The 26819-nt window shown below is 39.2% G+C and overlaps 1 protein-coding gene across 1 annotated transcript in view; it reads left to right on the top strand.

The window, feature by feature from the left end:
• Nucleotides 1–26072, top strand: part of LOC120317901 (pro-neuregulin-3, membrane-bound isoform-like) — a 198033-nt gene extending 171961 nt beyond the window's left edge. Inside the window, exon 2 of the mRNA XM_039364913.1 lies at nt 25939–26072. Coding sequence (XP_039220847.1) covers nt 25939–26072 — 134 coding nt within the window. The remainder of the gene's footprint in view (nt 1–25938) is intronic.
• Nucleotides 26073–26819: the final 747 nt, after the last annotated feature.

The following is a 26819-nucleotide window of genomic DNA, read 5'->3' as shown; positions in this document are numbered from 1 at the left end:
TGGATGTTTATAATGCTTTCAGTGAATTCAGAGTTATTTGTGGGTGAAGGGTGATGAATATACAATCCTAAAAATAAGCTCTCTTTTTCTGCTGTTCTACAATGAAAGGGAAAAAATGAAAACATGAGAGAACATTTCTCACTTCTCCAAAGAGTGTACCATAATAGTTGTTTTAGAATGAAAACTGTCGTGTGTGTGTGTGTGTGTGTGTGTGTGTGTTTGTGTTTCTCCTGAAACATCTCTCTGTCTCCAGGAATATAATAATAGCAGTTTAGGTTATACAGCTGCTGTTTGAAAGGGTAACTGGTTTTGATTGCAGCTTAATATACATGGGCGACATTATTCCTAATATAAGGCTACTCTCTGTTTGAGAAGTATATGCTATCTTATTGCAAGGGATCGCTCTTAAAGTACTGTGTTATTTATGCAATATCAGCCATGCAACACTCTTCAAATAAACTGCTGATTGCTCCAATTCAGTGCAAATTGCCTACAAAGAGAAATACATTTCCTCATGCAAATGTTAGCAGTGAAAATAAAGGAATGACATCCATCTAAATATATGTGAGACGTGCACTTAAGGACTGTCACACACCACAGTTGACAGGTGGGAAGTAGAAAAGAGATGCAGCCAAATTTTTAATCTAAGGACCTTTGGCAGGGACGAGTAATCCATTAAGCGCAAATGCCTATCAATATAAAATTGCTTTACATAATTAATACAGTTTATATCATTTGCATTATTAAATCACATGCATCAATTTGCCCAAATTGCATGAAATTGATATAAAATAATGGAAAAGTAAGTCAATTACGTCTTGGGTAAATGATATAAATGATGTTGGTTGTCTAGAGAGAGCTCAGAAACAGACTTATCTATAATTTCAGAGCTGAATTCCAAATACAGTAAAGATCGATCCATTGTATCTGAAGTCTAAGCAGTGAAACTCCGTTAAATCTTTTCTTTCTCTCTGTTAAAACTATTTGCAGAGTAAGGTTCTGGGTGTCCAGCTACCGATTGAGGTGAGTCCAGAGATAAATTCCTTGGATGTCCAATCACAATTGGCCAATAAATAATATTCTATTCTATTCTATTCTATTCTATTCTATTCTATTCTATTCTATTCTATTCTAATCTAATCTAATCTAATTTCATTCCATATTCTCTTCTCTTCTATTCTCTTCTATTCTATTTCATTCCATATTCTATTCTATTCTATTCTATTCTATTCTATTCTATTCTATTCTATTCTATTCTATTCTATTCTATTCTATTCTACTCTACTCTACTCTACTCTACTCTACTCTACTCTACTCTACTCTACTCTACTCTACTCTATAGTCTATTCTACTCTACTCCATTCTATTAAGAGAAGATATTTTCACTGGGAAGTCAAGAGAAACAGAAAACCACAACTACTAGATGAGATTCTTCCATAAGAGTTTGTGGAAATGCGTGAAACACACGTTTTAGAAAGACCAAAAAAAAAAAAAAAAAGCCAATCCTTGGACTTTAAGAAAACATTCTCCTTATTTAATTTTCCCCTCTGAAAATTATCCATTCAAGCACTCAAGATAGATCTGTTGTCAATATGATATTCAATAAATAGCTGCTGAAGTTCCATGATCTGTTCCTAACTGAGCAAGTATGTAAATGTTATCATAAATGGGAAAAAAGGTGCTTATTAGATACATACAAGCTAACTTTAGTCATCCTATTTACTACCTTTTGATGAAGGTGTGTGTTTGTGTTATGCCATCTGGCAGATGTTGAGCTATCAACTAAACTAATTATATCTATGCTATTAAAATAGCGAGATTCACGTGTCTGATGTTTGTACACATTCAAAGTTTCTAATGCATGACAGGCTAGGTTAGATTTCTCTGATGCCAACTCCAGTTCTCTTGCTCCTGAAAAGCCTAATGAGTTTTCAATTTTTGCCAGTTACAATTTTTGGTCTTTCTTTAAAAAAAATAAAAATGAACAGCTTAGCCAGAACTTAAAATCCCTAAGTTTGATACAATTTCCATATTCATCATTTTTTTAAAAAAAATATTTATTTCAATCACACCTCTATCCCAGTCCACAATCCTACCCTATCTATGCATGCTTTGGGAAATTTGGCATTGAGGTTTAGTATTGTATTAATTCCAGTTCTTAGGATCAAAGCCAGTTGCATTTACAGTTAATATTAGATTCCTTCCTTCCTTCCTTCCTTCCTTCCTTCCTTCCTTCCTTCCTTCCTTCCTTCCTTCCTTCTTTCTCTCTCTCTTTCTCTTTCTTTTTTCTTTCTCCTTCCTTCCTTCCTTCCTTCCTTCCTTCCTTCCTTCCTTCCTTCCTTCCTTTCTTCTTTCTTTCTTTCTTTCTTTCTTTCTTTCTTTCTTTCTTTCTTTCTTTCTTTCTTTCTCTCTCTTTCTCTTTCTTTTTTTCTTTCCCCTTCCTTCCTTCCTTCCTTCCTTCCTTCCTTCTTTTCCTTCTTTAATTCTTTTTTCTTCTCTGTCTTACAGCAGAGAAGATGCAGCAAAGCTTTATTTGGCATAAAAATATTTGCCTTCCTTCTCCTCTTCCCTCCCTCCCTCCCTCCCTCCCTCCCTCCCTCCCTCCCTCCCTCCTTCCTTCCTTCCTTCCTTCCTTCCTTCCTTCCTTCCTTCCTTCCTTCCTTCCTTCCTTCCTTCTTCTTTCCTTTGTCTTTCTTCTTTCTTCTTCTCCTTAAGAGAGGAAAGCGGGAGAAGGAAGCAATACCAGCATGGAAATTTGGCATGTAATTTCACCTGGCTGAGCTCTGCAATGTTTCAGATTCAACTCTTAAAAAAAAAAAAAAAGTGTTCCAGAGCATAAATACAGCATTTGTTGATAGCTCATTAGAGCTGGCATGGTGCTCTCTTCACACTTTGGATGCTCTGAAGCACCTTTTCAGCATCAAATCCGAAACATCTCTCTTCTTATGTAGCAAAATTGCTGTGAATTTCAGCCGTGATTTGGGAGCATTAGAGGAGAGAAAAATAAAATAGGGGAACCAAGAAAAGACGCGAACGGTCACAGTGTTTCTTTATATTTGGTGGGATCAGATATCAAGGCGCAAGAGGGTATATTCTTGTGAAATCTCAGGATCACAAATGCACACACTCGGCGCACACGTACACACAGGTCTGTTGAATTTTTTTTTTTTTTTTTTGCAAAATAAGTGTTGCTTGGATTAAAATATGGGCAACAGGCTTGTGATTTTTTTTTTTTAAAAAAAACCCTTTAGTGTTGCAAAAATGATCTAATTGTGTGGCAACCCTCTCCTTGAGACGAATATTTGCATTGTTCTTCAACCAGAAGGAAAAGGGGAAAATGTCTCTGTGTGGTGCCTAGTCCTCTATCAACATGGTTGTTTTCTTGCAGACATTTCATTACCCAACTAGGTAACATCATCCGTGCTAGAAGGGAGTGGGGTTTGCTCTCTTTTTATGTACTATTGGCTTGCCCTGTCAATGTTGGTGGGAGTGTTCCTGGTAGTTCCTTAACTAGGTTGTTTACTATTAGCTTGTATGTCTATCTTAGTAGTTCCTTGTTTGGGGTATTGTTTCCTTCTTGATTGTTGGTGTAGCGTTAATCTTGGTGTTAACTTAGAAATTTAGGTGTTGATTGCTGGTGAGAAGGTGTCTGGTCTCATAGTTTCCTTTGGGCTTTTTGATTGTCTCTTTTGAGTGGTATGTAGATATGGTTTATCTGTATGTGTCTATTGATGGCTGATTTGTCTGAGTGCCAGCCCTCCAAGAATTCTCTCCAATTTTCAGACTTGACTTGGTCTAGAATAGAATATGGCTGGAAGGGACCTTGGAGGTCTTCTAGTCCAGCCCTCTGCTCAAGCAGAAGAATCTATACCATCTCATAAAGTGACTACCTAGCCTTTTCTTCAAAACCTCCAGTGATGAAGAACCCGTGATTTCTGGAGGCAAGCTGTTCCACTGATTAATTGTCTTCACTGTCAGGAAATTTCTCCTTAATTCCAGGTTGCTTCTCTCTTTGGTCAGTCTCCAACCATTGTTTCTCGTCCTGTCCTCTGGTGCTTTGGTGAATAATCTGACCCCCCCTTTTCTTTGTGGCAGCCCCTCAAATACTGGAATACTGCTATCATGTCTCCCCTATTTCTTCTTTCCTTTAGACTAGCCAAACCCAAGTCCTGCAGCCATTCTTCGTATGTTTTAGTCTCCAGGACTTTGATCATCTTAGTTGCTCTTCTCTGAATTTTTTTCCAAACTCTCAACATCTTTTTTGTGATATGGTGACCAAAATTGCCTGCACTATTCCAGGTGTGGTTTTACTAAGGTTTTATAAAGCGGTACTAATACCTTGCGTAATCTTGATTCTATGCCTCTGTTTATACAATCCAGGATTGTATTAGGTTTTTTGGCTCCTGCTGCACACTGCTGGCTCCTGTTTAATTGATCGTCCACTAGGACTCCAAGGTCCTGGACAGGGTTTTGCAACCTTTTCACCCATTTTACCTCTTTTAGGATATGGCAACATCTGCCACAGCTGAGCAAGACACCTGCCTGCCTGCCCGGCAGCGCTCTTCCTCCTGTCCAAGGTTTTCATTGTTGTGAGCATTTCTGTTGAGAATTGGCAGTGGGGGTGGGGTGTGTTTGGTTTTTATTCTCCCCATCTGCTAGGTGGTTGCAGCAGGTTTTGGTCACTTCCCATGACCCTGGGACACTCTGACCGTCATAAATATGAATCAGTTGCCAAGCATCTGAATGTAAATCACAAGACCCTGGAGAGCCTGCAACATTCCAGCTGGTCACACTTCTTCTGGGCTCAGCAGAAGTGCCAGGATCAGGGCTGAGCTCCAACTGGAGCCTGGCACTGATCCAGGTGCTTCCACTGAGCCCTGACAGCCCCGAAGAAGCACCGATCAGCTGGAAAGAGGCACTGATCCAGGCGCTTCTGCTGAGCCCTGACAGCCCTGCAGCTCCAGCCGTCTCTCGCTCAGGCTTGTACAGTGCTGTCAAAGGTTCAGCTCATTCCTCTCCCCCACTACCACTTTTCTAGGATGGTCGCGTACCACCTGCCAGATGCCAATGTACCACCGGTGGCATCCGTACCACTGGTTGAAAAGTCCTGGTCTAGCAGGCTCCAAGTTCTAGGATCCTCACAGTCTTCCAGTTGAAACTCTGGTTGAATCTGTCCACGTGTTGAGCAATTAAAGAATTTTCATCATGTCTTCTGACTATTTGTCAGTGTTCATGGATGCACTTCACCAGTCTTCTACCTGTTTGTCCTACACAGTGGCTGTTAGAAACATATCCACCTCATATAAAGTGTGCTACAAAAACTGATCAGTAACATGGAGACTCAAGACCTTATTCTTGAGCCATTCTGTGTCAAAATAATCCCACCAGAGCATGTGTTGAAGTTAGATTGATATAGAGTGAATTTAATGTGATCACCTCTGCCTAGAAGCAGAGGGCATTGAGGGATTTAGACCGCAATATGTACTCCTTGCAAATGAAAGATCTACCTTAGATTTCTCAAAAGTGTTTTATGTCATTAGCCTTCACACAATCTGACACTGGAAGCAGAAAGCTCATAAGCTGAGACGCAAGGGCACCGCTGTTTTATTGTAGCTACTAGAACAGCCATTAATATGAAGAAAAATCAGCAAGTGCAAACTATAAAACTCAGGCCAGTTATATAGCCAAGCCAAGGTTAAAGTCTTATGTCTTTATCTCCTATGTGTGCATTGTAACAGGCTGAAATCCTCTTTATTATTATTTTTTTTCCCAGCAAGAGGAGAAATTGATACCTGGACATTGTTCGTGCAATAGTCTGTCTCAATCCCTTTGTTTTTGACCTTTCCTTCCCATAAATTAAAGGATAATCCCACCCATCCACCCACCCACCCATCCATCCATCCACAGACAGAGAAATATTCATCTACAAGAATTCATGTGACTTGTAAAGTCTCCTTCAAGTTGAGCTTGGTTTCTGCAACTCCACCTACAATGCACAACTTGCCTAACCAGCTCATAGCCTTGTGATTGTATGGTGTTTTCATAGCTTTGGGATTTAGAGTGTTCTCTCATCCAAGTCACAAACATTTTTGACTTCAGTCAAGGTTGTTTGGTATTACCACCTAACTGCAAATTCCCCAACACAACACAAACCCAGTGAAATAATATGTCGTGTAGATGCAAGATACGTCAGGTATTCCAATAATAAGTCCCTATTAAAAAAATAACACATCCCATTGCATTCTGTCCATAACAGCATTTGCAGACCAGAAACATTTTTATTACAGAGAAAGAGAGAGAGAAAAAAAATAAAAAAAATCACAGAAAAGAAGAAACAGAGTCGACATGATAGCTGTATTCCAGTATTTAGGGGCTGCCACAAAGAAGGGGGGGTCAAATGATTCTCTAAACCATCAGAAGGCAGGACAAGAAGCAATGAATGAAAACTAATCAAGGAGAGAAGCAACCTGGAATTAAGGAGAAACTTCCTAACAGTGAGGACAGTGGAACAGAAGTTGCCTTCAGAAATCATGGGCACTCCATAACTGGAAGTTTTTAAGAAGAGATTAGACAGTCACTTTTCTGAAATGGTATAGGTTCTCCTGCTTGAGCAGGGGGTTAGACTAGAAGACCTCCAACGCCCCTTCCACCTCCTATTCTACTCTGTTCTGTTCATCTCCATGCTTTTGAAAATGGGGTGTTGTTATATTAGGTTTTCTTGGCTTCTTCCAATCAATCTCTGTGAAGTACAGGAATAGATAGATGAGAGAGAGAGAGAGAGATACAGAGATACAGAGATATAGATAGATAGATAGATAGATAGATAGATAGATAGATAGATAGATAGATAGATAGATAGATAGAGATATAGATAGATAGATAGATAGATAGATAGATAGATAGAGATAGATAAATAGAAGATAGAGATAGATAGATAGATAGATAGATAGATAGATAGATAGATAGATAGATAGATAGATAGATAGATAGATCTGTATCAGAGATACAGAATCATGAATCTGCAGAGGAAGAGGGCTGTTGGACTAGATGACCTCCAAGGTCCCTTCCAACTTTATTATTATTATGGATCATCGCACAGTCAGCCAGATGTTCACACTGGATTTGGCATTTTGTCTACCTATCGAGTCCTTACCCAAGACCTGGGATAGGCAGATGTGGATGTTTGATGGTATTACAGATATCGTCGCAGGATGGAAGCAGTTCCTAATAAGGCCGCCTTTTGCAATTGACTAATAGCGAATTTGTCAATGCCAATGGTGTTCAAGTGGTGCTCCAGTTGTTTTGGGATTATTATTATTATTATTGTTGTTGTTGTTGTTGTTATTTATCTGAAAGAATTCAGTGTTGAAGACTTTGCCCTTGCATTGACTATCCAAATGCAGTAGATGAAGCCTCAATGACTTTTTAAAAATGTTCTTTTAATATAAGCCACCTTTTGGAAATGCAGTCTCTGACAGTTCCCTCTACCGTCGTTGCTACTAAAATTTAAAGTTCCAGAAGTTTTACTTTTCCCTCCCTCCCTTCACCAAGTAATGTGAAACTTTTTCATGTCCTTTTATTAAAATGAAACACAAATGTCCTTGGTATGTTAATATCATTTAATTAGTCTATTCCGCCCCCTCCTCGGTTCCTTAGCTAGTTTAATTAAAGAAGAAATGTTTGACAGATTATTTTTTTTATAATGATTTTAAGTCCTGTAAGAAGCTGTTCGGTTCCTGGGAGAAACAGTTGTCTGGGTATTTAGATTGGTTTACATCTTATTTATTAATTTCCCTCTCAAGGTCTCCCTCCCTCAAAGGACCATCATCCTTAGCAATCATAACTCTATTGCATTTTTTCCCCATTAATTTTAGTGGCAGTGGATTTCTTTAATTGAACTGGTCAGGGACCAGCATATACATTGTTTCCTAAATGGAAAATCCCACTGAGTTGGGCAAATTTACTGTTATGTAACCATCTACTGTAATATTAATTTTAGAAGAGGTTCTAATCCAGATAGGTTGCAATGAAGGGCATCAAAGAAGAGAATCGTAAAATGTACCATAGCTTGCACACCAGGGGAGGTAATCAAGATTATGTCAAACTAATATCTCCCTCTTTCTTCCTCTCCATATGAGGTTATTTCATAACTTCTGACCTACATATTTCCAAAAAAACCATTCAGCATCTGATAAAAAAAAGTTTTGCACAGCCCTTTCATTCAGCTCCCATGAATATGTATGATCTCCTCTGATCACCATTGAACTGCATTCAAAAAGCATCTTCTATCCCAACCCGCCATTTGGAACTGTTACCATTGAACTATTTATTTTAAGAGTCACGATCTGTTTATAGGCAATTTCTGAGCAAATCTCTTTTTTTTCCTCCCCCCCTTTTGACTAGAGTTGAATGGAATGTGAGCTTTCTCTGTTGAATTTATCTCTCTCTCTCTCTCTCTCTCTCTCTCTCTCTCTCTCTCTGTATATATATATATATATATATATATATATATATATATATATATATATATATTCTGAGGTTTTCACGGGTGTTTGTATGTAAAATTGGAAGTGTCTTGGTGACGTTTCGACGAAGTCTCATTCGTCATCTTCAGGCTGGTGTTTTCAGCTTCGTGCTTCTAGGAGCATGAAGCCGAAAACACCAGCCTGAAGATGACGAATGAGACTTCGTCAAAACGTTGCCAAGACACTTCCAATTTTATGCAGGAGAAAAGCCGAATAACCAAAGACCTATACATGCATACATACATACATACATACATACATATATGTGTATATATATATATATATATATATATATATATATATATATATATATACAGGTCTTGGCATATTCGGGGCTTTTCCCATGTAAGATTGAGAGTACCTTGATGATGTTTCAACAAGGTCCCACTCGTCATCTTCAGGCTGGGGTCTTCGGCTTTGTGTTGTGCGAGCAAAGTGTGATCAGAGCTGCTGTCTCTCTATAAATATTGGTGGGGGGTGTGTGGAGTGCTGGCTTAGTTGCTGTAGGTGGGTTGGTTGGCTGTGTTGGAGTTATTGTTTGCGGATTGTTCTGCTGTTCGTAACATTCTGAGTAGTTGAGGTGCTGGCTGTGTGCCCATTAGTCTTTTGTGTGGTAACGACCTGGGTAATGGGTTGTGTGATGACATCCTGAGATCTAGTGTAGTGATATCCTGAGTTCTGTGTTGCAACATCCTGGGTGGTAGGATGTGTTGTAGCATCCTGAGCTTTAGCGTTGTAACCTCCTGAGTTCTGTGACGTGATATCCAGGGCTGAAGGCTGTGAAGTAACGTACGGCTGACAAAGAGTTAGTGGGAGACTAGTATACTATTTCAAGCTCTTTAGCTCTCATCAGCTAGTCATACCCCTCTGGGATTTGAACCTGGGCAGCTTGCATGTTAGGCAGCTGTATTACCCTTTTGAGCCACAGGTTCCCCCTTACTCCTGTCAGCAGAAACCAGGGAGGGTATATATCTAATCTGTTGGGTGGAGCACCCGGTCTACCAAATATAAATCAGTCTGTTCTGCGTTTCGCTCCAATCTAGGAGCATGTTTTGCAGGCAGGCCTCACATACTGTGAATACTGTAAATTCAAAAGTTTGTGGCTGACAAAGAGTTAGTGGGAGATTCTTTTGAGCCACAGGTTCCTCCTTAATACAGCTGCCTAATGTGCAAGCTGCCCAGGTTCAAATCCTGGAGGGGTATGACTAACTGATGAGAGCTAAATAAATAAATAAATAAATAAATAATGGGGGGAAAATGATTTAAGCATAGAAACGGATGAACAAGTTCAGGAAAGGGATGCGGTAAAAATGCAGAAAAGAGAGTAGTGAAAAAGGAAACCTAGAAAAAGAATGACTTCTGGCTTACCTTGGTATAGATATGTCAGGTCCACCCACAAAGAGTTCAAAATTACTGATGTATTGTTCAAGCCTCTATAGACGAATCTTCTTCGACTAACAGTTTGCACCTGAGTAAATCGAGATAAGCTTCCATGGTTTTCCAGGAGAGTTGGACTTTGTTCTCTTGTGACTACGTAGAGAGTCTAAACAGATTCCCTGTTTGACTCCTCCCCCTGGTTCTGCCAGTCTCTCTTCTACAGATACACATAAAGAATATACATCAGACTCTTAGTCTGATAACATTTATCTACTTTATTTGTCCATAGTCTCATATAATTCCAATCATCAAATTCCGAAATCATTTCTTTCAGTTTCTTGCAAAAAGTCCAAAAGTGGTTTCCATGTAAAAAATAAAATTTGCCAGTTTTTTCTTTCCTCAAGGCTGTGAATTTAACCATCTCTGTCAATCCTACCAGCTTCACCATCCATTCTTCTGTTGCAGGTATCTGCAATTTCTAAACACATCTTTTTTTCCCCCTTTTGACTAGAATTGAATGAAGTGTGAGTTTCGAGCTTCTTATCTGTTGAAATTGTAACCATCCTATAAATGTTAAAGCAAAGAACAAAGATATGTTGTACAAAACTGCTTTAAGGTATCTATAAGATAGAATAGAATAGAATAGAATAGAATAGAATAGAATAGAATAGAATAGGAGTAGAGTAGAGTAGAGTAGAGTAGAGTAGAGTAGAGTAGAGTAGAGTAGAGTAGAGTAGAGTAGAGTAGAGTAGAAGATTTTGAAGGGATCTTGATGGTCCTAGAACAGGGGTAGGCAACCTTGGCTCTTTTATGACTTGTGAACTTCAACTCCCAGAATTCCTGAGCCAGCATGGCTCAGCTTGGAAATCTCTCCCTTTCCCCTCAGCATGGCTGGCTCAGGAATTCCGGGAGTTGAAGTCCACAAGTCCTAAAAGAGCCAAGGTTGCCTACCCCGTCCTAGAATAACAAAATATTCTAGAATTTATTATAGAAACACTTAGCTGCAAACTCTGCCCATTGCCAGAGGTTTAATACTGACCAGCTCAAGACTGACTTAGCCTCCCATCCTTCTGAAGTCAGTAAAATGAGGAGCCAGATTGTTGGGGGCTGACACTGTAAAACTACTTAGAGAGGCCTGTAAAGCACCGTGAAGCTGTATATAAGTCTAAGTGCTATTGATATTACTGTTCTAGACATGAAAGCTGGCTGGGTGATTTTGGGCCAGTCCTTCTCTCTCAGCTCAACCCACCTCACAGGGTTTTGTTCTGGAGAAAATGGGAGGTGGAAAGTGAGTTGGATATGGTCGATTGTAGCGACCTAAAGGTAGGATGCAAATAAGCAAATTAGTAAAAGTAATGTAAGAAGAAACCACCTACCTTACAGTGATTAACATGAATTAAACCCAAGCCAGAATGAAGACAAAAAGCAAGGACCATCCTAGGAAAAACTGCCTGTCAGGAGAAAAGTTTCTGGAATTATTAGCCATTGTTCAGAATGTTGAAAGTTTACATAATTATTTCCCTCATAAACAAAGGCAGAACTGAGCAGTAAAGGGGCGTAAGCAGAAATGCTGGAAGCTGATTTTAATCCTTTGGGAGGAAGGAGAATCTACAAACTGAGCAGTCTGTGAAGGATATTTATTTTGAAGGGTGTTGATATATGATAAGGAATGTATATAGCATCTGCCAAAGTGGTCTCTGAGCTTCTTTATTTTCTTTTTTTTCCCCTTGGCAGTAGAAAAAAAGTTGTTCTTTTTTTTTTCTTGAGAGACCTATCTAGAAATGAGTGTATCCATTGATAGTATCCATAGAATTCAGATCTCTTTAAATAATGCAAAAGCTTTTTCTTCTCTTTTCTCTTTTTTGGCCAAATTTACACATGCAATAGAAGGAAATGGTCCAATGGCAGCTGAATTATATGGATGCGAGGGCATTTCAGAAATAAACCTCTGTTTGGTTATCAATGACAGACACTCACAGATACAAAACTTGTCATGGTTCTGACAGATGAAAATCTTCAAAAGGACTTCGAGGCATTGTTTACCTTAAAGAATCTTTTATTCGAGTAGCATAATATCGGCACTATATAATCGAAGCCAAAAACTGAATTCCCCTCCCCTGGGCACATAGTACCAAAGCACAATTCCCTCCTCCAATTAACTGTCATAAATCACATTTGCCAATTAGCTTGAAGCATGGGCTTCTTCTCCAGTTCTCCAGCCCACCAATTCTTTATCAGTTCTGGGCTCAATAACCTTGATTCTCACGCTAGGTTTAGTGTTGTTATGTCTAGCTAGACTCTCATTCACATCCCCCACTCCCAGCATCATCTAGCTCTAAAAGTGAAAGGGAAAAAGATGGCTACATTTCCATCTGTTGTCAATGCAGAACATCCAATGTTAGCAGCGTTGACACTTGTATTATACACATTAGAAAACTACAATGTTACATTACTTTTCAACATAATCACCATTCAAAATTCAAATCATCTTACAAGATTTGAAATTCCTTAGTAGTCATCGCTCGGTGTCAAATCTGGGCTATGGGGGAGGAAGTAATCAAAAACATCCCAACAGAACTGCTTCAAAAGTTCTTGGGTGTGTCTAGCAATGTACAGGCGAGCATTATTGTGAACCACCATCACACCGGAAGTGGTGCCATAGAAAATCCTGCCAGATGTGAAGATGCCAAAGGAGTATGGCTGGTGAAGTTCATGGAGCATAGTTCGACTATCAGTTCAGACATCTACTGTGAAACGTTATCAGACGAGTCATCCATAACAAGCGTTGAGGCCTGCTCACTTCCAGTGTGGTGTTGGTTCTTGATAATGCTCATCCACACACTGCTAGATGCACCCAAGAACTTCTGAAACAGTTCTGTTGGGATGGTTCTGATCACCCACTGCCTACAGCCCAATTTGGCGCCGAGCGACTACTACTAAAGAATTTCAAGCCTTGTAAGATGTTATGACAAGGGCCTCAATTTGAATGGAAATTAGGTCAACAAGTAATGTAATGTTGTAGTTTTCTAATGTGTATAATAAAAGTTCTGTATCTGTGAGTGTCTGTCATTGATAACCAAATGGAGGTTGATTTCCGAATTGTCCTCGTATATTTGGTTTAGGCTTATATGATTGTTTTACATGTTATTGCATATCGTAAAGCTTTATTCCAGCCCTGTATTTTCTAGCTATGTGAATTTTCCAAGATATTTTCTGCTCATTTTTAATTGAGACTATATATATTATGGGATCCATAATTTCATTCTATTTTGGCTGATTTAAATGAACCAAGTATAACATAGTCTTATCTTGTAGAAGGCTGAGTCAACCATGAGCTGGTCAGGATCGAACTGCTGGCAGTGAGCAGTGAGTTAGCCTGCAATCTTGCATTCCAACCGCTGTGCCACCATGACTCTGAATACATTTATTTATTTATAGGACTTATATGGGTGCCCTAAAGTTACCTTGTGGTAGCATTAAATGAATGATGCATTGATATTCCTACAGTATATGAAAGTACTTTTGACAATAAGGTTGCTTGGTTCTATATTCCCCCATATTATTAGGATGTCAAAATGATAGATGCTCTGGTAAATCATCATTCTTTTGACATTCTACCCAGGATGAGAGAACCAGCTGAGAATTGGAAATGTGTTATTTATCTCTACCTTTCATTCCACGAAGCCCTATATCCTGGCCTACTTCTCTAGCTTTCTAGAATAAGAGAAAAAAAATGGTCAGTGAGGTTATTATTATATATATATATATAATGCTTATCTGGAATTAGATTGCATGCCCAGGTATCTTTGAATGATAAGTAATACACGACAAGGATAGAAAACATATAAACATTTATTTAAAAGTACATTCCTCTCAAATCGGTAGGACTTATTTACAAATAAATCTGTATGTAATTATTCTGTAAAGGGCTTGCTCTGGAATAAGGTGTTTGAAATGAATACTGGGCATGCTATATATATATTTCCCCCTCTAATCCTCACAGTATTTGATTACTTATCTTTTCTTGGGGCGTGTTACAATAACTACTTTGCATGCTCATTTTCCCATAAAAAAAAGTAAAGATGGAAACTTTAAGATCATTGAAAAACCTAAAACATATTTATAGCTGGTCATTTGCATTCCAAGACTCCACATCCATTTGCACTACTCAGGTGACCCTGAGCACACAGGTAAACCTCCAAATGGCCCCAACGACTCTCTAAAAGAATGCAAATGGCCAGCTGTCTGCAAGGAGTATAAATCTTTCCATTCCCCACCATCCACTCAGAGCTGAAGAAGCTTCCTGGATGAGAAGCGAAACTTCTTCGAAGAAAAACAAGAAAGTCCAGGTGCCTCCAGAAAAAGCAATCATATCTGGATGAATGAAAATCTCCAGAAGCAGACACTATTTAACCATAACCTCTTCTGCCATCCCCTTTTCCTTTTGCCTTCAATCTTTCCCATCCTCAGGGTCTTTTCCAGTAAGTCTTCTCATTCAGTGACCAAAGATTTGAGCTTCTTGACTTTAACACCTTCTTACAATATTTCATGGCTAAGCTTTATCCATTCTCACTAGAACTGATTCCATTGCAGCTTCTCCTTCCTATACCATGTAGTACCTCTTGGGTGTGTATCACAGGGTCCAGGAAACATGTTTCTGGGCTAATCTTCTAAGTCAACTAGGTCTAAACAGAATGCTCAATGAAGGGAGCTACAGGCCCAACTCATCACTGAGAAGATAGCTAGTGATGTATTGAATATGGGAGTGGGAGGGAAAGTGACTGTAAGAAGAAGAATTGAGCCAAGGTAACCCCGATGAGTGCCTTCATAGTAAAATATCAAGGACATTAATATTGATAAAAAAAACATGGCAGCCATCCAGTCTCACCACTCAAAGGCAGTGTTGATGCTCCTGGGTTATAAAATATTTATTTCCTTCTTCTTCTTTTTTTGAAAGACAGAGCTTCAAGGTGTATTCCCTGTGTTTTGAATCTCTTCGCCATGAATTTTAAAGTGGCAGGGCTCCAAAACTTTGGAAAGAGAAGAGGGACAGACCACAACATTGATCTTCAGTACCTCTTGGCCAACTCGTTAAGGAGAAAGAAAAGTTCCCTTCCATTCCCGTTGGATTGGCGTACATTAAGTTGCCCCTTATTGCAAAGCCAACCTGTTATTTCTCTTGGGAGGCGAAACAAAATTAAGTAATCTTTGCAGCTGTAGGTAAAAAAGGTACTTTTTTTTTTCTCCAAAAGGTAGCTAGACTTTCTTGTTTATTTATTTGTTTTTGTTTGAAAAAAGTTTTGCTTTTCATCCAAGAGGCTTCTTCAGTCCTAACTGACAAGTGGGCTGACAATCTTCAGAGACACCTATACAGGAAAGTTTTTTATACTAATGAATTAGTATAAATTAATAATAAATAATAAATGCATTTATTAACTATTTTTTTTAGCTCTGTTCTCTGTCGCCCAGAATTGCTTGTGAGATGGGTGGCTATATATATATATGGCATATATAAATGGCATCAGATGTTTTCTCTTCGCTAGATTCACATAGACAGGAAATGCAAGAAAGGAATAACTGTTAGTAAGAAACCGGCAACCAGAACACAGTCTATTTCATCAGGCCCGGTGACGTGATCTAAAAGCCGGGTGCAGACCCTAGTCAACCTATAAAAGGGACTCTCCTACTGATCAGCATCTTGAGCCCTGATAATGTCGGCAGCCGCCGACGAAATCTAGGCGTTTTATTAAAATTTTTATTAAAATTTTATAGCATTCCCTGGTGCTCAGGTTTATTTATTTGGTTTTAAGTACGGATATACCCAGGGATCATATATATATATATATATATATATATATATATATATATATATATATATATATAGGTCTTTGGTTGTTCGGGTTTTCTCCCGCGTAAAATTGGAAGTGTCTTGGCAACGTTTCGACGAAGTCACATTCGTCATCTTCAGGCTGGTGTTTTTAGCTTCTTGCTTTGAGCAGCAATGTGTGGTTTTAGCTGTTTCTTCCTTTTAACTGCCAGTGAGGGTATGAACTGATTGGATGGGAGCTTGGCTGTGTTCTGATTGGGTGGAGGTGTGTTCTGAATGGTTAGGGGCTTGGCTGTGCTCTGATTGGCTGGGGGAGTGTTCTGTTTGGTTGTGCTCAGGTTAGTCTGAGTTGAGTTGCAGAGGGGTTTAAGATTTTGGGGTTAGGGAGTCGTTTGTCAATAAGGGCAGGTTTCCAAATGGCTGGTAGGCGGGAGGTATCATCTCGCTTGTTCATGCTGTGTGGGCGTTTTTCTATCTCGATGGCTTCTCTGATTATTCTGTTATTAAAATGTTCACTTTTGGCAATGAGATGATACCTCCCGCCTACCAGCCATTTGGAAACCTGCCCTTATTGACAAACGACTCCCTAACCCCAAAATCTTAAACCCCTCTGCAACTCAGACTAACCTGAGCACAACCAAACAGAACACTCCCCCAGCCAATCAGAGCACAGCCAAGCCCCTAACCATTCAGAACACACCTCCACCCAATCAGAACACAGCCAAGCTCCCATCCAATCAGTTCATACCCTCACTGGCAGTTAAAAGGAAGAAACAGCTAAAACCACACATTGCTGCTCAAAGCAAGAAGCTAAAAACACCAGCCTGAAGATGACGAATGTGACTTCGTCGAAACGTTGCCAAGACACTTCCAATTTTACGCGGGAGAAAACCCGAACAACCAAAGACCTATATACAAATACCCGCGAAAACCTCAGAAAACAAATATATATATATATATATATAATATATATTATATATATATATATATATATATATATATATATATATATATATATATCTGTTAATACAGCTGCCTAACATACATACAGCCCAGGTTCGAATCTCAGAAGGGTAAGTCTGGCTGAAGAGAGTTAAGAAACTAGAAATAGCTATCCTAGTTCTCCCTTTATTCTTTGTTAGCAATCTAAAAATGTATATATATATATATATATATATATATATATATATATATATATATATATATATATATATATAGGTCTTTGGTTGTTCGGGTTTTCTCCCGCGTAAAATTGGAAGTGTCTTGGCAACGTTTCGACGAAGTCCATTCGTCATCTTCAGGCTGGTGTTTTCAGCTTTGTGCTTTGAGCAGCAATGTGTGGTCTTAGCTGTTTCTTCCTTTTAACTGCCAGTGGGGGTATGAACTGATTGGGTGGGAGCTTGGCTGTGTTCTGATTGGGTGGAGGTGTGTTCTGAATGGTTAGGGGCTTGGCTGTGCTCTGATTGGCTGGGGGAGTGTTCTGTTTGGTTGTGCTCAGGTTAGTCTGAGTTGCAGAGGGGTTTAAGATTTTGGGCTGCCTTGCTAGTTTTTGGCTTCTCGTTCGTGGTTGTGTCTCCTCTTCATGGAGGGTGTCAGTTTGCTTCATGTATGGATTGGAGGGGTTTAAAGTGGCTAATGATGCAGCTGTGGTCTGGCTTCTGGTTTGTGGTCGTGCCTCGTCATCGGTGTGGCTTTGGGTTTGTTTTTTGCGTGGATGTGTGGTGGTGACATCCTGTGTGGTTTTTGTGAGTGTGGGTCTGGTATCATTTTTTGTGTTAGGGAGTCGTTTGTCAATAAGGGCGGGTTTCCAAATGGCTGGTAGGCGGGAGGTATCATCTCGCTTGTTCATGCTGTGTGGGCGTTTTTCTATCTCAATGGCTTCTCTGATTATTCTGTTATTAAAATGTTCACTTTTGGCAATGGTTCTGGTATTTTTAAAGTCAATTTCATGTCCTGTGGCTTTAAGTGTTGGACCAGGGAAGATGTTGGTTCCTCTTTTTTGACTGAGTTCTTATGTTCTTCAATGCGTGCACTTATTCTTCTGTTGGTTTGTCCGATGTATGTGGTGGGACAAGTGGTGCATGGGATTTCGTATACTCCTTGATTTTCTAATTCAATTTTATCTTTGGGGTTTCTAAGGATGGTGGATATTTTTCTGTTTGTGCAGAATGCTGTTTTGATGTTGTGTTTATGGAGGATCTTACTGATTCTGTCTGTGGTGCCTTTTATGTATGGGAGGAGGGCTTTGCCGTTTTCTTGTTCTTTGTCTTGGATTTTAGTGGGGGTTTCTTTTTGGATTAGGTTTGTAATCTTATTTCTATGGAATCCATTGGATGTTAGTACATTGGTGAGAGTGTGTAGTTCGGGTTTTAGGTGTTGTTCGTCAGCTAAGCGTTTTGTTCTGGAGATGAGTGTCTTGGCTACAGAGTTGATCTGTGCTGGGTGGTGGTGTGAGAGAGCGTGCAGATAGCGGTTTGTGTGTGTTTTCTTCTGGTAGATGGTGTGTCCTAGGGAGCCATTGGATTTCTTGTAGACTAAGACATCCAGGAAGGGAAGTTGGTTGTTAGCTTCTGTTTCCATGGTGAACTGTATTTTGGGGTGTAGGCTGTTGAGGTGTGTGAGGAAGTTGTCCAGTTTTTCTTTCCCATGTGGCCAGATTATGAAGGTGTCGTCTACATATCTGAGCCAGAGTTTGGGTTTGTGATCCGATTTTTCTAGAGCTTGGGTTTCAAAGTGTTCCATGTAGAGGTTGGCAATGACAGGTGAGAGGGGTGATCCCATGGGTGCTCCTTCTGTTTGTTTGTATTTTTGTCCATTATAGATGAAGTATGTGTTGGATATATATGTTTTCTGAGGTTTTCGCGAGTGTTTGTATGTAGGTCTTTGGTTGTTTGGGTTTTCTCCCACGTAAAATTGGAAGTGTCTTGGCGACGTTTCGACAAAGTCCCATTCGTCATCTTCAGGCTGGTGTTTTCAGCTTCGTGCTTCGAGGAGCAATCGAGAAGCACGAAGCTGAAAACACCAGCCTGAAGATGACGAATGGGACTTCGTCGAAACGTGGCCAATACACTTCCAATTTTACGCGGGAGAAAACCCAAACAACCAAAGACCTACATATATATATATATATATATATATATATATATATATATATATATATACACATAGGCTGAAGAAATAAGTAAGAAAGATATTTAGGAAGGTTTAGGTATGTTTCATTTCTATTTTGACTACTTGGAAATCATGGAATGATATATTTGAGATGAAATTATACAGAGTAATGGGTTAAAATTATGGGAGGTAAGAAGATCTATGAGGAAATGCAGAATATCAATAGGAGCACTGCTGCAATGAAATGACTTTCCCAGAATATGTCCCTTCATTTACTGAAAGCCTTACATACAGCTTGTCAAAATAAAGATTTCCCTAGACAGCTTTCAAAGTATCTCTAATAATATTTTAAAACCAATCTGTATCTCTCAGGCAACAGCTAACAACTAAACAGAAGATTACACATCAATGCCAAAAAAAAAGCCCAACAAAAAAAGAACAAAGAACAGTTTTAAAAGTGAATCCATCATTATAACCAAAAATAGGTTGAAAACAAAAATGGAAGTTGCTAAATGCACTTTTCTGAAAGAATCAGGCAAAAAAAGAGTTGTTATTCGCAATGTCTTCTGCCTATCATGCAGCGCCTGCATTTTCTGCGTCCCAGGAGAAAAGCACATCTTCCTTCCCCTGTCCTAACCACTTTCTACAGGGGGAACAATCGAGAGCATCCTATCATACAGCATCACAGTCTGGTTTGGAAGCATCCCTGCTTCAGACAGAAGGTGGTGCAGAGAGCGGCGAGAGAGAGTGGTGGAGAAAGAGTAGACACATCTTCAATTCCCTTCTATGGATTTGGGTCATTTTTGAGCTTAATTAAATATAAGAGGAAATTGCCCACATTTCGCTGCTGCTAAAAATGTTGTCATTTGTATTCAGCGATAAGCTGATACATTCGCATCTCTGGTGGTAAATGCGAAGTGCTAATACCTAGTCATATTTTCAGACATGTCCTTTTTTCTCTCTCTTTGGTTTGGCTTTGCTATTCACATTATATGCCCTCTTTGTTTGCACAATTTTTTTCCCTTTAATGTTTGTTTCATATTGAAAGGGGTACTGAAAATCAGGATTAATGTTTGCGGGCTGAATAATGGAGATATGTCGGTCATTCATTCTCAGGGATCAGTTCTCATATTATATTCTAATATTTTATAGTGTTAGTACAGGGCTGTGAATCTTTGCACCTCAACTATAGGGGGGAAAATTGGAATTTAATAGTGATAAATGTAGCTTGGATTCCTATTGATGTTTGAAGTCAGTTAAAGCCAGTTTGGTCTGGTGGTTAAAGCACAGACAGAAAGGGGAGGCTAGGGGTGACATGTTCCAATATTTGAGGGCCGGCCACAAAGAAGGGGGGGGGTCAACTTATTTTCCAAAGCACCTGAAGGTAGAATAAGAAGCAATGTATGGAAACTAATCTCCGTCCCACAGATGGGGCTTTGCTTCTTTGTGTGGCCCAATAGCTGGCATGCCATAGCCCGGTACCAGTCCATGGATCAGGGATTGGGGACCCCTGCTGTATGGAACAAAACTGTGACTGAATCTGGATGTTCTACTTCAGATACCACGAAGCCCCCTCCTCCCACAAAGAACAAGGAAAACAGATCATGAAGAGGATGTATAAAAAGAACCCATGACAATGTGGTGGCAGCAGTGGGATGTTCATTAAAAAAAGTGGAATATCCAATACTAGCTAGCAACCACACAAGTGGAATTGGCTCAGACTCAAGGAGTTGGTTGGTTCACTTAATTATTTGTAAAATTTATTTGCAAAATTTGCAGGCCGCCCATCTTACCTTAGGGCAGTGTTTCTCAACCTTGACAATTTTAAGACATGTGGACTTCAACTCCCAGAATTCCACAGCCAGCAACGCTGGCTGTGGAATTCTGGGAGTTGAAGTCCACATGCCTTAAAATTGTCAAGGTTGAGAAACACTGCCTTAGGGTAACTCTGGGCAGCTTACAATCCTAAAAGACAAAAAAACCCACTATATAAATTAAAAACATAAATAAGTCAGTATGAAAGCCAGGGTTTAATTAAATACTTTGTGGAAAGGAAACAAATTTTGATCACATGATCAAAATTCAGATTTGTCAACTGACTCATATTTATGACAGTGGCAGTGTTCTGGGGTCACATGATTCCCCTTTTGTGACCAAAATCAAAGGGAAAGCCAGGCTAACAACCATGTTACTAACTTAACTACTGCGGTGGTCATAAAATGAGGCATGATTTGCTTAACAACGGTCTTGTTTAGCAGAGGAAATTTGGGGCTGCATTGTGATCATACAAGGATTACCCAGATTCGCTTTATTGATTCGTTCACATTTTCTTCCTAATAAGTACTATAGGAACAACACCACATGCTATAATGTTAAGAATTAAATACTAAAACTCGGAAGAAGCCATAATTGTTGGATTTTTTTTTTCTCCCAAGTAACTGAAGGTAATTTGAGGATGAGCATTATTCACGAAATACCCAATCATTCTACTTTTGTTCCTACTTTTATTTAGTTGATTAGCTCAAATCTACTCTGAGCACATTTAAACAGAGAAAAGAAATTATATCCAGCCATATTCATCTCCAGGAATAGCGAAAAGCTGATTCCGAGGACTCATAAAAGAATAAAGGAAGACGGTCCCAATGAGTTTCCCGTTCATTTGTTCCTCTGCCTTTTTCCACTTTATGAAATGTAGTTTAGAATAAGGTGCTGGCAATTTTAATTTCTTAATAAATATTTTTTTTTATTGCACTTTAACCTGAATCTTTTGCTGATCTCCAATGGATGTCAAGTCGATGGTCTGTAGAACAGTAATTCACTGTGTTATATTTGAAGGAGTTCTAGAGACTTTCCTAATCCTTGCTCATCTCACAAAATAGTAGCACTTCCAAAATTTGAAATAATTTCCTATACCTAAGAGCTGGCTTTCCATCCCTTCCTTTTCTCAAGCAATTCTGTAGAACAGTGGTTCTCAACCTGTGGTCGGGACCCCATTTGGGGTCGAACGACCATTTCACGGGGGTCGCCAAACAACGCAGTCTGCCATTTTTTCCCCCTTTTCCTTAGCTGTGCTACTCCCTTTTATTCTATTGGCTTTTGAAAGCCAATAAAATAGACTCTCTTGAATAGAGTCTAATTCTATTGGCTTTCAAAAGCCAATAGGAATTGTCCAGGCTGTCTCTGCCCTGCTGAGCCCGCCAAAAGTCCCATTCTGCAAACAGTGCTGCACCGGTTGAGTAGTCCTCGACTTACGACTGGTTGAGTAGTCCTCAACTTATGACCGGTTGGGGGGTCGCAGCATTAAAAAGGTTGAGAACCACTGCTGTAGAATATCTGTGAGGTCCTTGGTGCTCTCTGAGCTTGGTGGTTTTCCTGCAGACGTTTTGTTACCAAACTGGGTAACATTATTGGTGCGCTGATGTTTGATAATAAAATGTCTGCAAGAAAAACACCAAGCTCAGAGAGCAGCGAAGATCCCACATTTCAACCCTGAGTACAATATTTATTCTTTTCTACTCGTAGAGTATCTGTCAAAAAAAAAAAGCTATTGGAGGAAATGTAATCTAATTGAACAGGAACACCATTGTACTGTATATTATTTATGCAGTGGTGTAAAAGATTTGCTTAAACATTAAAAGGTGATGTATCAACATTTAGCTCAATGGTGATTGGATAAAGGAAAACTAATGAATAGCATTGATTTAATAGAGAATGGCGATCAAGCCTACTGATGATTTTGGGATGCTATAAAAACTAGAATAAGAAAGTTCAAAGAAAATAATGTTCTTTTATTTTCTTTTTATTTTCATTCTGTTCCAATTGTGAAAGCTTGTTGCTTCAGCTAAGATGAACCAAATATTCTTGCTTTGTGTATTATTACACAATACCTCTGATATACTTGTGTGGGAAGTCACCCCCCCCCCCAGAGAAGGAAATATTAAAAGGGCAGAAAAATATATTTCCTCAAAGGATCTTAAAGAGGCGGAAAAGCATGCCCGGTTTTTTTCTTAACAACCCCAAGTCTCCCTCCCCTAAGCAGAAACCAGCTCTGTAGAAATGCAGATGTAAATAATCCAGCATGGTTGGAGGCCCCCAGCTAGAAAATTAAGAAGACAAAGAAACCTAAAATCTACATACCCCATGCAAACTCTAAGACAGGACATAATAGGATTAATCCACATATGTCAAAGGGACACAAGTCAGAATACATGACACAGGAAATACAAAGCCTCAAATAGGAACAGGAAACAACTCCAAACAAAACCCACTCCCTACATGTGCTCTCTCTCTTTTCTTCCAGAGCCATCTTTCTGTCTGGCTCGCCTCTTCAATAAAATGCAACCTTCTTTCTAAAGCAGTCACCATGTTGTTTATTCCCGGCTTGGACTGAATCATGATGAAGACTTTTCCTTCAATACTTGCTAATGTCCTAGAATCTAATTAGGGCAAGCTATTTAGGAGATAATGGAATGCGAGAAACTGAACTAGAACGGCAAGATGTAGAGGGAGCAAATAGGCTTGGCTTTTTTATTTTTAATATAAACAGAAATAAAGAAGCTTGAGCATTTGACTTAGATTCTGGATTGTTACACTGTGGTGACAAAAACTGGATGGGTTCCTTTGCTTGCAGTCCACCATTATCTTTCTTCCACATCTATGAGTCTATTTCCTTTATGGGTTACAATATTGGATATATATGTTTTAGCTATTCAAGATGAGAATTGTGTGAAGGTAAGGTAATGTGATATTTATTGCTAAGTAGCAGAAAGCTGAAACATTTATGACTGTTGTGTGAGGAATACAGGTTTATTTGGACTACCTTAAGAAATCCTTTTATCCTAATATCTACATGTATCTTTTATCCTAATATCTCTATCTCTATTTCTATCTCTATCTCTCTCTATCTCTGTCTCTTTCTATCTCTGTATCTCTCTCTCTGTGTGTATCTATCTATCATCTATCATCTATCTGTCAGTCTGTTCATCTGTCCATCCATCCACCCATCCACCCATTCATCCATCTCTATCTATCTATCTATCTATCTATCTATCTATCTATCTATCTATCTATCTATCTATCTATCTATCTATCTATCTATCTATCTATCTATCTTATCCTATAATATCTATATATTATCCTAATATCTTCAAATATAATGTACTTTTTATTGGCGGGAATGGAAACAAGGAGAAACCCAGCATTTTAATATTTCAATGGAAATAATTACTTGGAATTTGGGGAATATGGAAGTAATAATGATTCAGCAATACTTAGAGAAAAGAAGGGTCTCTCCAACCAGGAAATAATGAAATCCATGACAATTGCCAGCCAGATAGAAACTATAAATATAAAATTAAAAGGTGAAGATGAGATGGAAACAGTTAGACTCTTGATGACTCATTTTAAGCATATATCTAGGATTTGGCATCAGTCCCTACTGTGTTTCAAAAGCTGACATCTCTGCTGCCTTAGAAATCAATACAGACTTAATTATTATACAGCTGACATCCAATAAAATTCCTTCCAATTATAGGGAACACTCACAAGTTGTCTTATATTTCACGATTCTAGATGGAAAATTCACATTCTGATTGACAGAGATGAAAAGGAGGAGATGGTGATTGTAACAGCTCACGCATTAAATGTGAAAGGGCCAGTCCAGTCCCTGGCATCTTACTCAGTGTGCAACTTCAGAGAGATTCAAACTGGTGAGAGTAGGCAGGACCAACTGAGTACTCTGACTTTCATAGACGCAAGCTTCTCATGTTCCACTTCCCCATCATGCTTTCCGAACCAATGGCTGAAGGCATCTCCCAAGACTTTCTGTTTCTTAGCTACACAATGAAAATGATAACTAGTGAGAATAATTAACCAGTGAAATGGCTTACCTCCGGAAGGTATGGGTGCTCCATCTGTGGAGGTTCTTAAGGAGAGACTGGCTAGCCATTTGTCTGGAATGGTATAGGGTCTCCTGCTTGAGCAGGGGGTTAGACTAGATGACCTCCAACATCCCTTCCAACTCTATTGTTCTGTGTTCTACAAAGCTTCAAGAAACATCCTGGAGCCTGTACTAGAAACCATGATCAGAGAAAATTAGAATCTCCTATTTCTCTCCATAGACCTGAGGTCATGTCCTTAATAACAATGCATCTTAGAATAGAATAGAGCTGGAAGGGACCTTGGAGGTCTTCTAGCCCATCCCCCTGCTGAAGCAGGAGAACCTATACCACCTCAGACAAGTGACTGTCCAGTCTCTTCTTAAAAATCTCCAGTGATGGAGCACCCACAATTTCTGGAGGCAAGCTGTTCCACTGGTTGATTGTCCTCACTGTCAGGAAGTTTCTCCTTAATTCCAGGTTGCTTCTCTCTTTGATCAGTTTCCAACCATTGTTTCTTGTCTTGTCTTCTGATGCTTTGGAAAATAAGCTGGTTAATTGCTCTAACAGTCAGGAAGTTTCTCCTTAGTTCTTGGTTGCTTCTCTCTTTGATCAGTTTCCAACCATTGTTTCTTGTCCTGCCCTCTGGTGCTTTGGAGAATAATTTGACCTCCTCTTCGCCTTGTGGCAGCTCCTCAAATACTGGAATACTGCTATCATGTCACCCCTATTTCTTCTTTTCTTTAGACTAGCCCAGGGGTAGGCAATCTTGGCTCTTTTATGACTCATGGACTTCAACTCCCAGAATTTCTGAGCCAACCATGCTGAGGGGAAAGGGAGAGGTTTCGAAGCTGAGCCATGCTGGCTCAGGAATTCTGGGAGTTGAAGTCCATGAGTCATAAAAGAGCCAAGGTTGCCTACCCCTGGACTAGCCAAACCCAAGTCCTGCAGCTGTTCTTCATATGTTTTAGTCTCCAAGCCTTGGATCGTCTTAGTTGCTCTTCTCTGAATTTTTCCCAAACTCTCAACATCTTTTTTGTGATATAGTGACCAAAATTGGTTTAGCAGTATCTCCAAGTAATTATTTTGAAGTCTAGAGCTAATGAACGCTGTAATTTCTCTTTCAGCTCAACCCTCCTAGCTGAGTCTTTTTAAAGTAAAAGCTGATGGTCAATGGGAATAATATCTATTGTATTAAAATGTGTTTTTCCTCCATTTCCAGATACCACAACGTATTCCATTGAACAATCTGAGCACTTTAAGCCATGCAAAGATAAGGATCTTGCATACTGCCTTCATGATGGCGAATGCTTTGTCATTGAAACCCTAACAGGATCTCACAAACACTGCAGGTAAGACTTTATATATATATGTATATATGAAAGATTGATCATCACTGTGTTTTTATAAATCACAGCAACATTCATATACCCAGCCATGCCCAGATTAAAGCAAGCAAAATAAATATGCCTAGCTTAAAATATCATTTAAAAAAAAAAAAGACAGCGAGAAGGAAACCCAATTAGATTCTGTGTCTGAAGCTTGTGATAATTTGTCAGTAAAAATAGCTGATGGTACCCAATAGATACTGTGGATGGGAACTGTGTTTCTCATTAAACTGATTATTTCCCCAAAACATGACAATGTATTATCGGAAATTGATTCCGAGGTGGAAGTTCTTTTCAGAGTTTTATTGCTAGGTGATTTATTTATTTTTTTTACTTCCCTTTATGTGTGGGGGTGGGGAAAAAAAGAATATTGATAAAGGGCCCTCAGATGCTCTACCTAAGTTTCCCGAGCTATTGTTTAATAGAATTAATGTTTGAAAAAAAATCACTGAGTTTAGGATTGAGGGATTGATGGATAGGGTCCATGTCGTCCTGCAGAAGCAAGATTTGTATGCAAGAATGCTACCCAATGGCATAAACATATTAACATTTTGTGTTATCAAATGGGGGTTTCCTATATTCAAGGGATGCTATTATTTTATCGTTTGGAGGGTATTTAGATTCAGAAAAATCACAAGTTTTGGTCTGTAGTTATCAGATGTGCTGTAGTTCACACATTGTTCTGTAAAGGGCTTTGATTTTTGTTACAGAAATT

Source organism: Crotalus tigris, unplaced genomic scaffold, assembly GCF_016545835.1.
Source record: "Crotalus tigris isolate CLP2741 ecotype Arizona unplaced genomic scaffold, ASM1654583v1 scf7180000019930.301333, whole genome shotgun sequence".
Classification (NCBI taxonomy): Eukaryota; Metazoa; Chordata; class Lepidosauria; order Squamata; family Viperidae; genus Crotalus; species Crotalus tigris.
Note: the sequence above shows the minus strand (reverse complement) of the source record. Positions and strands in the feature narration are given on the sequence as shown.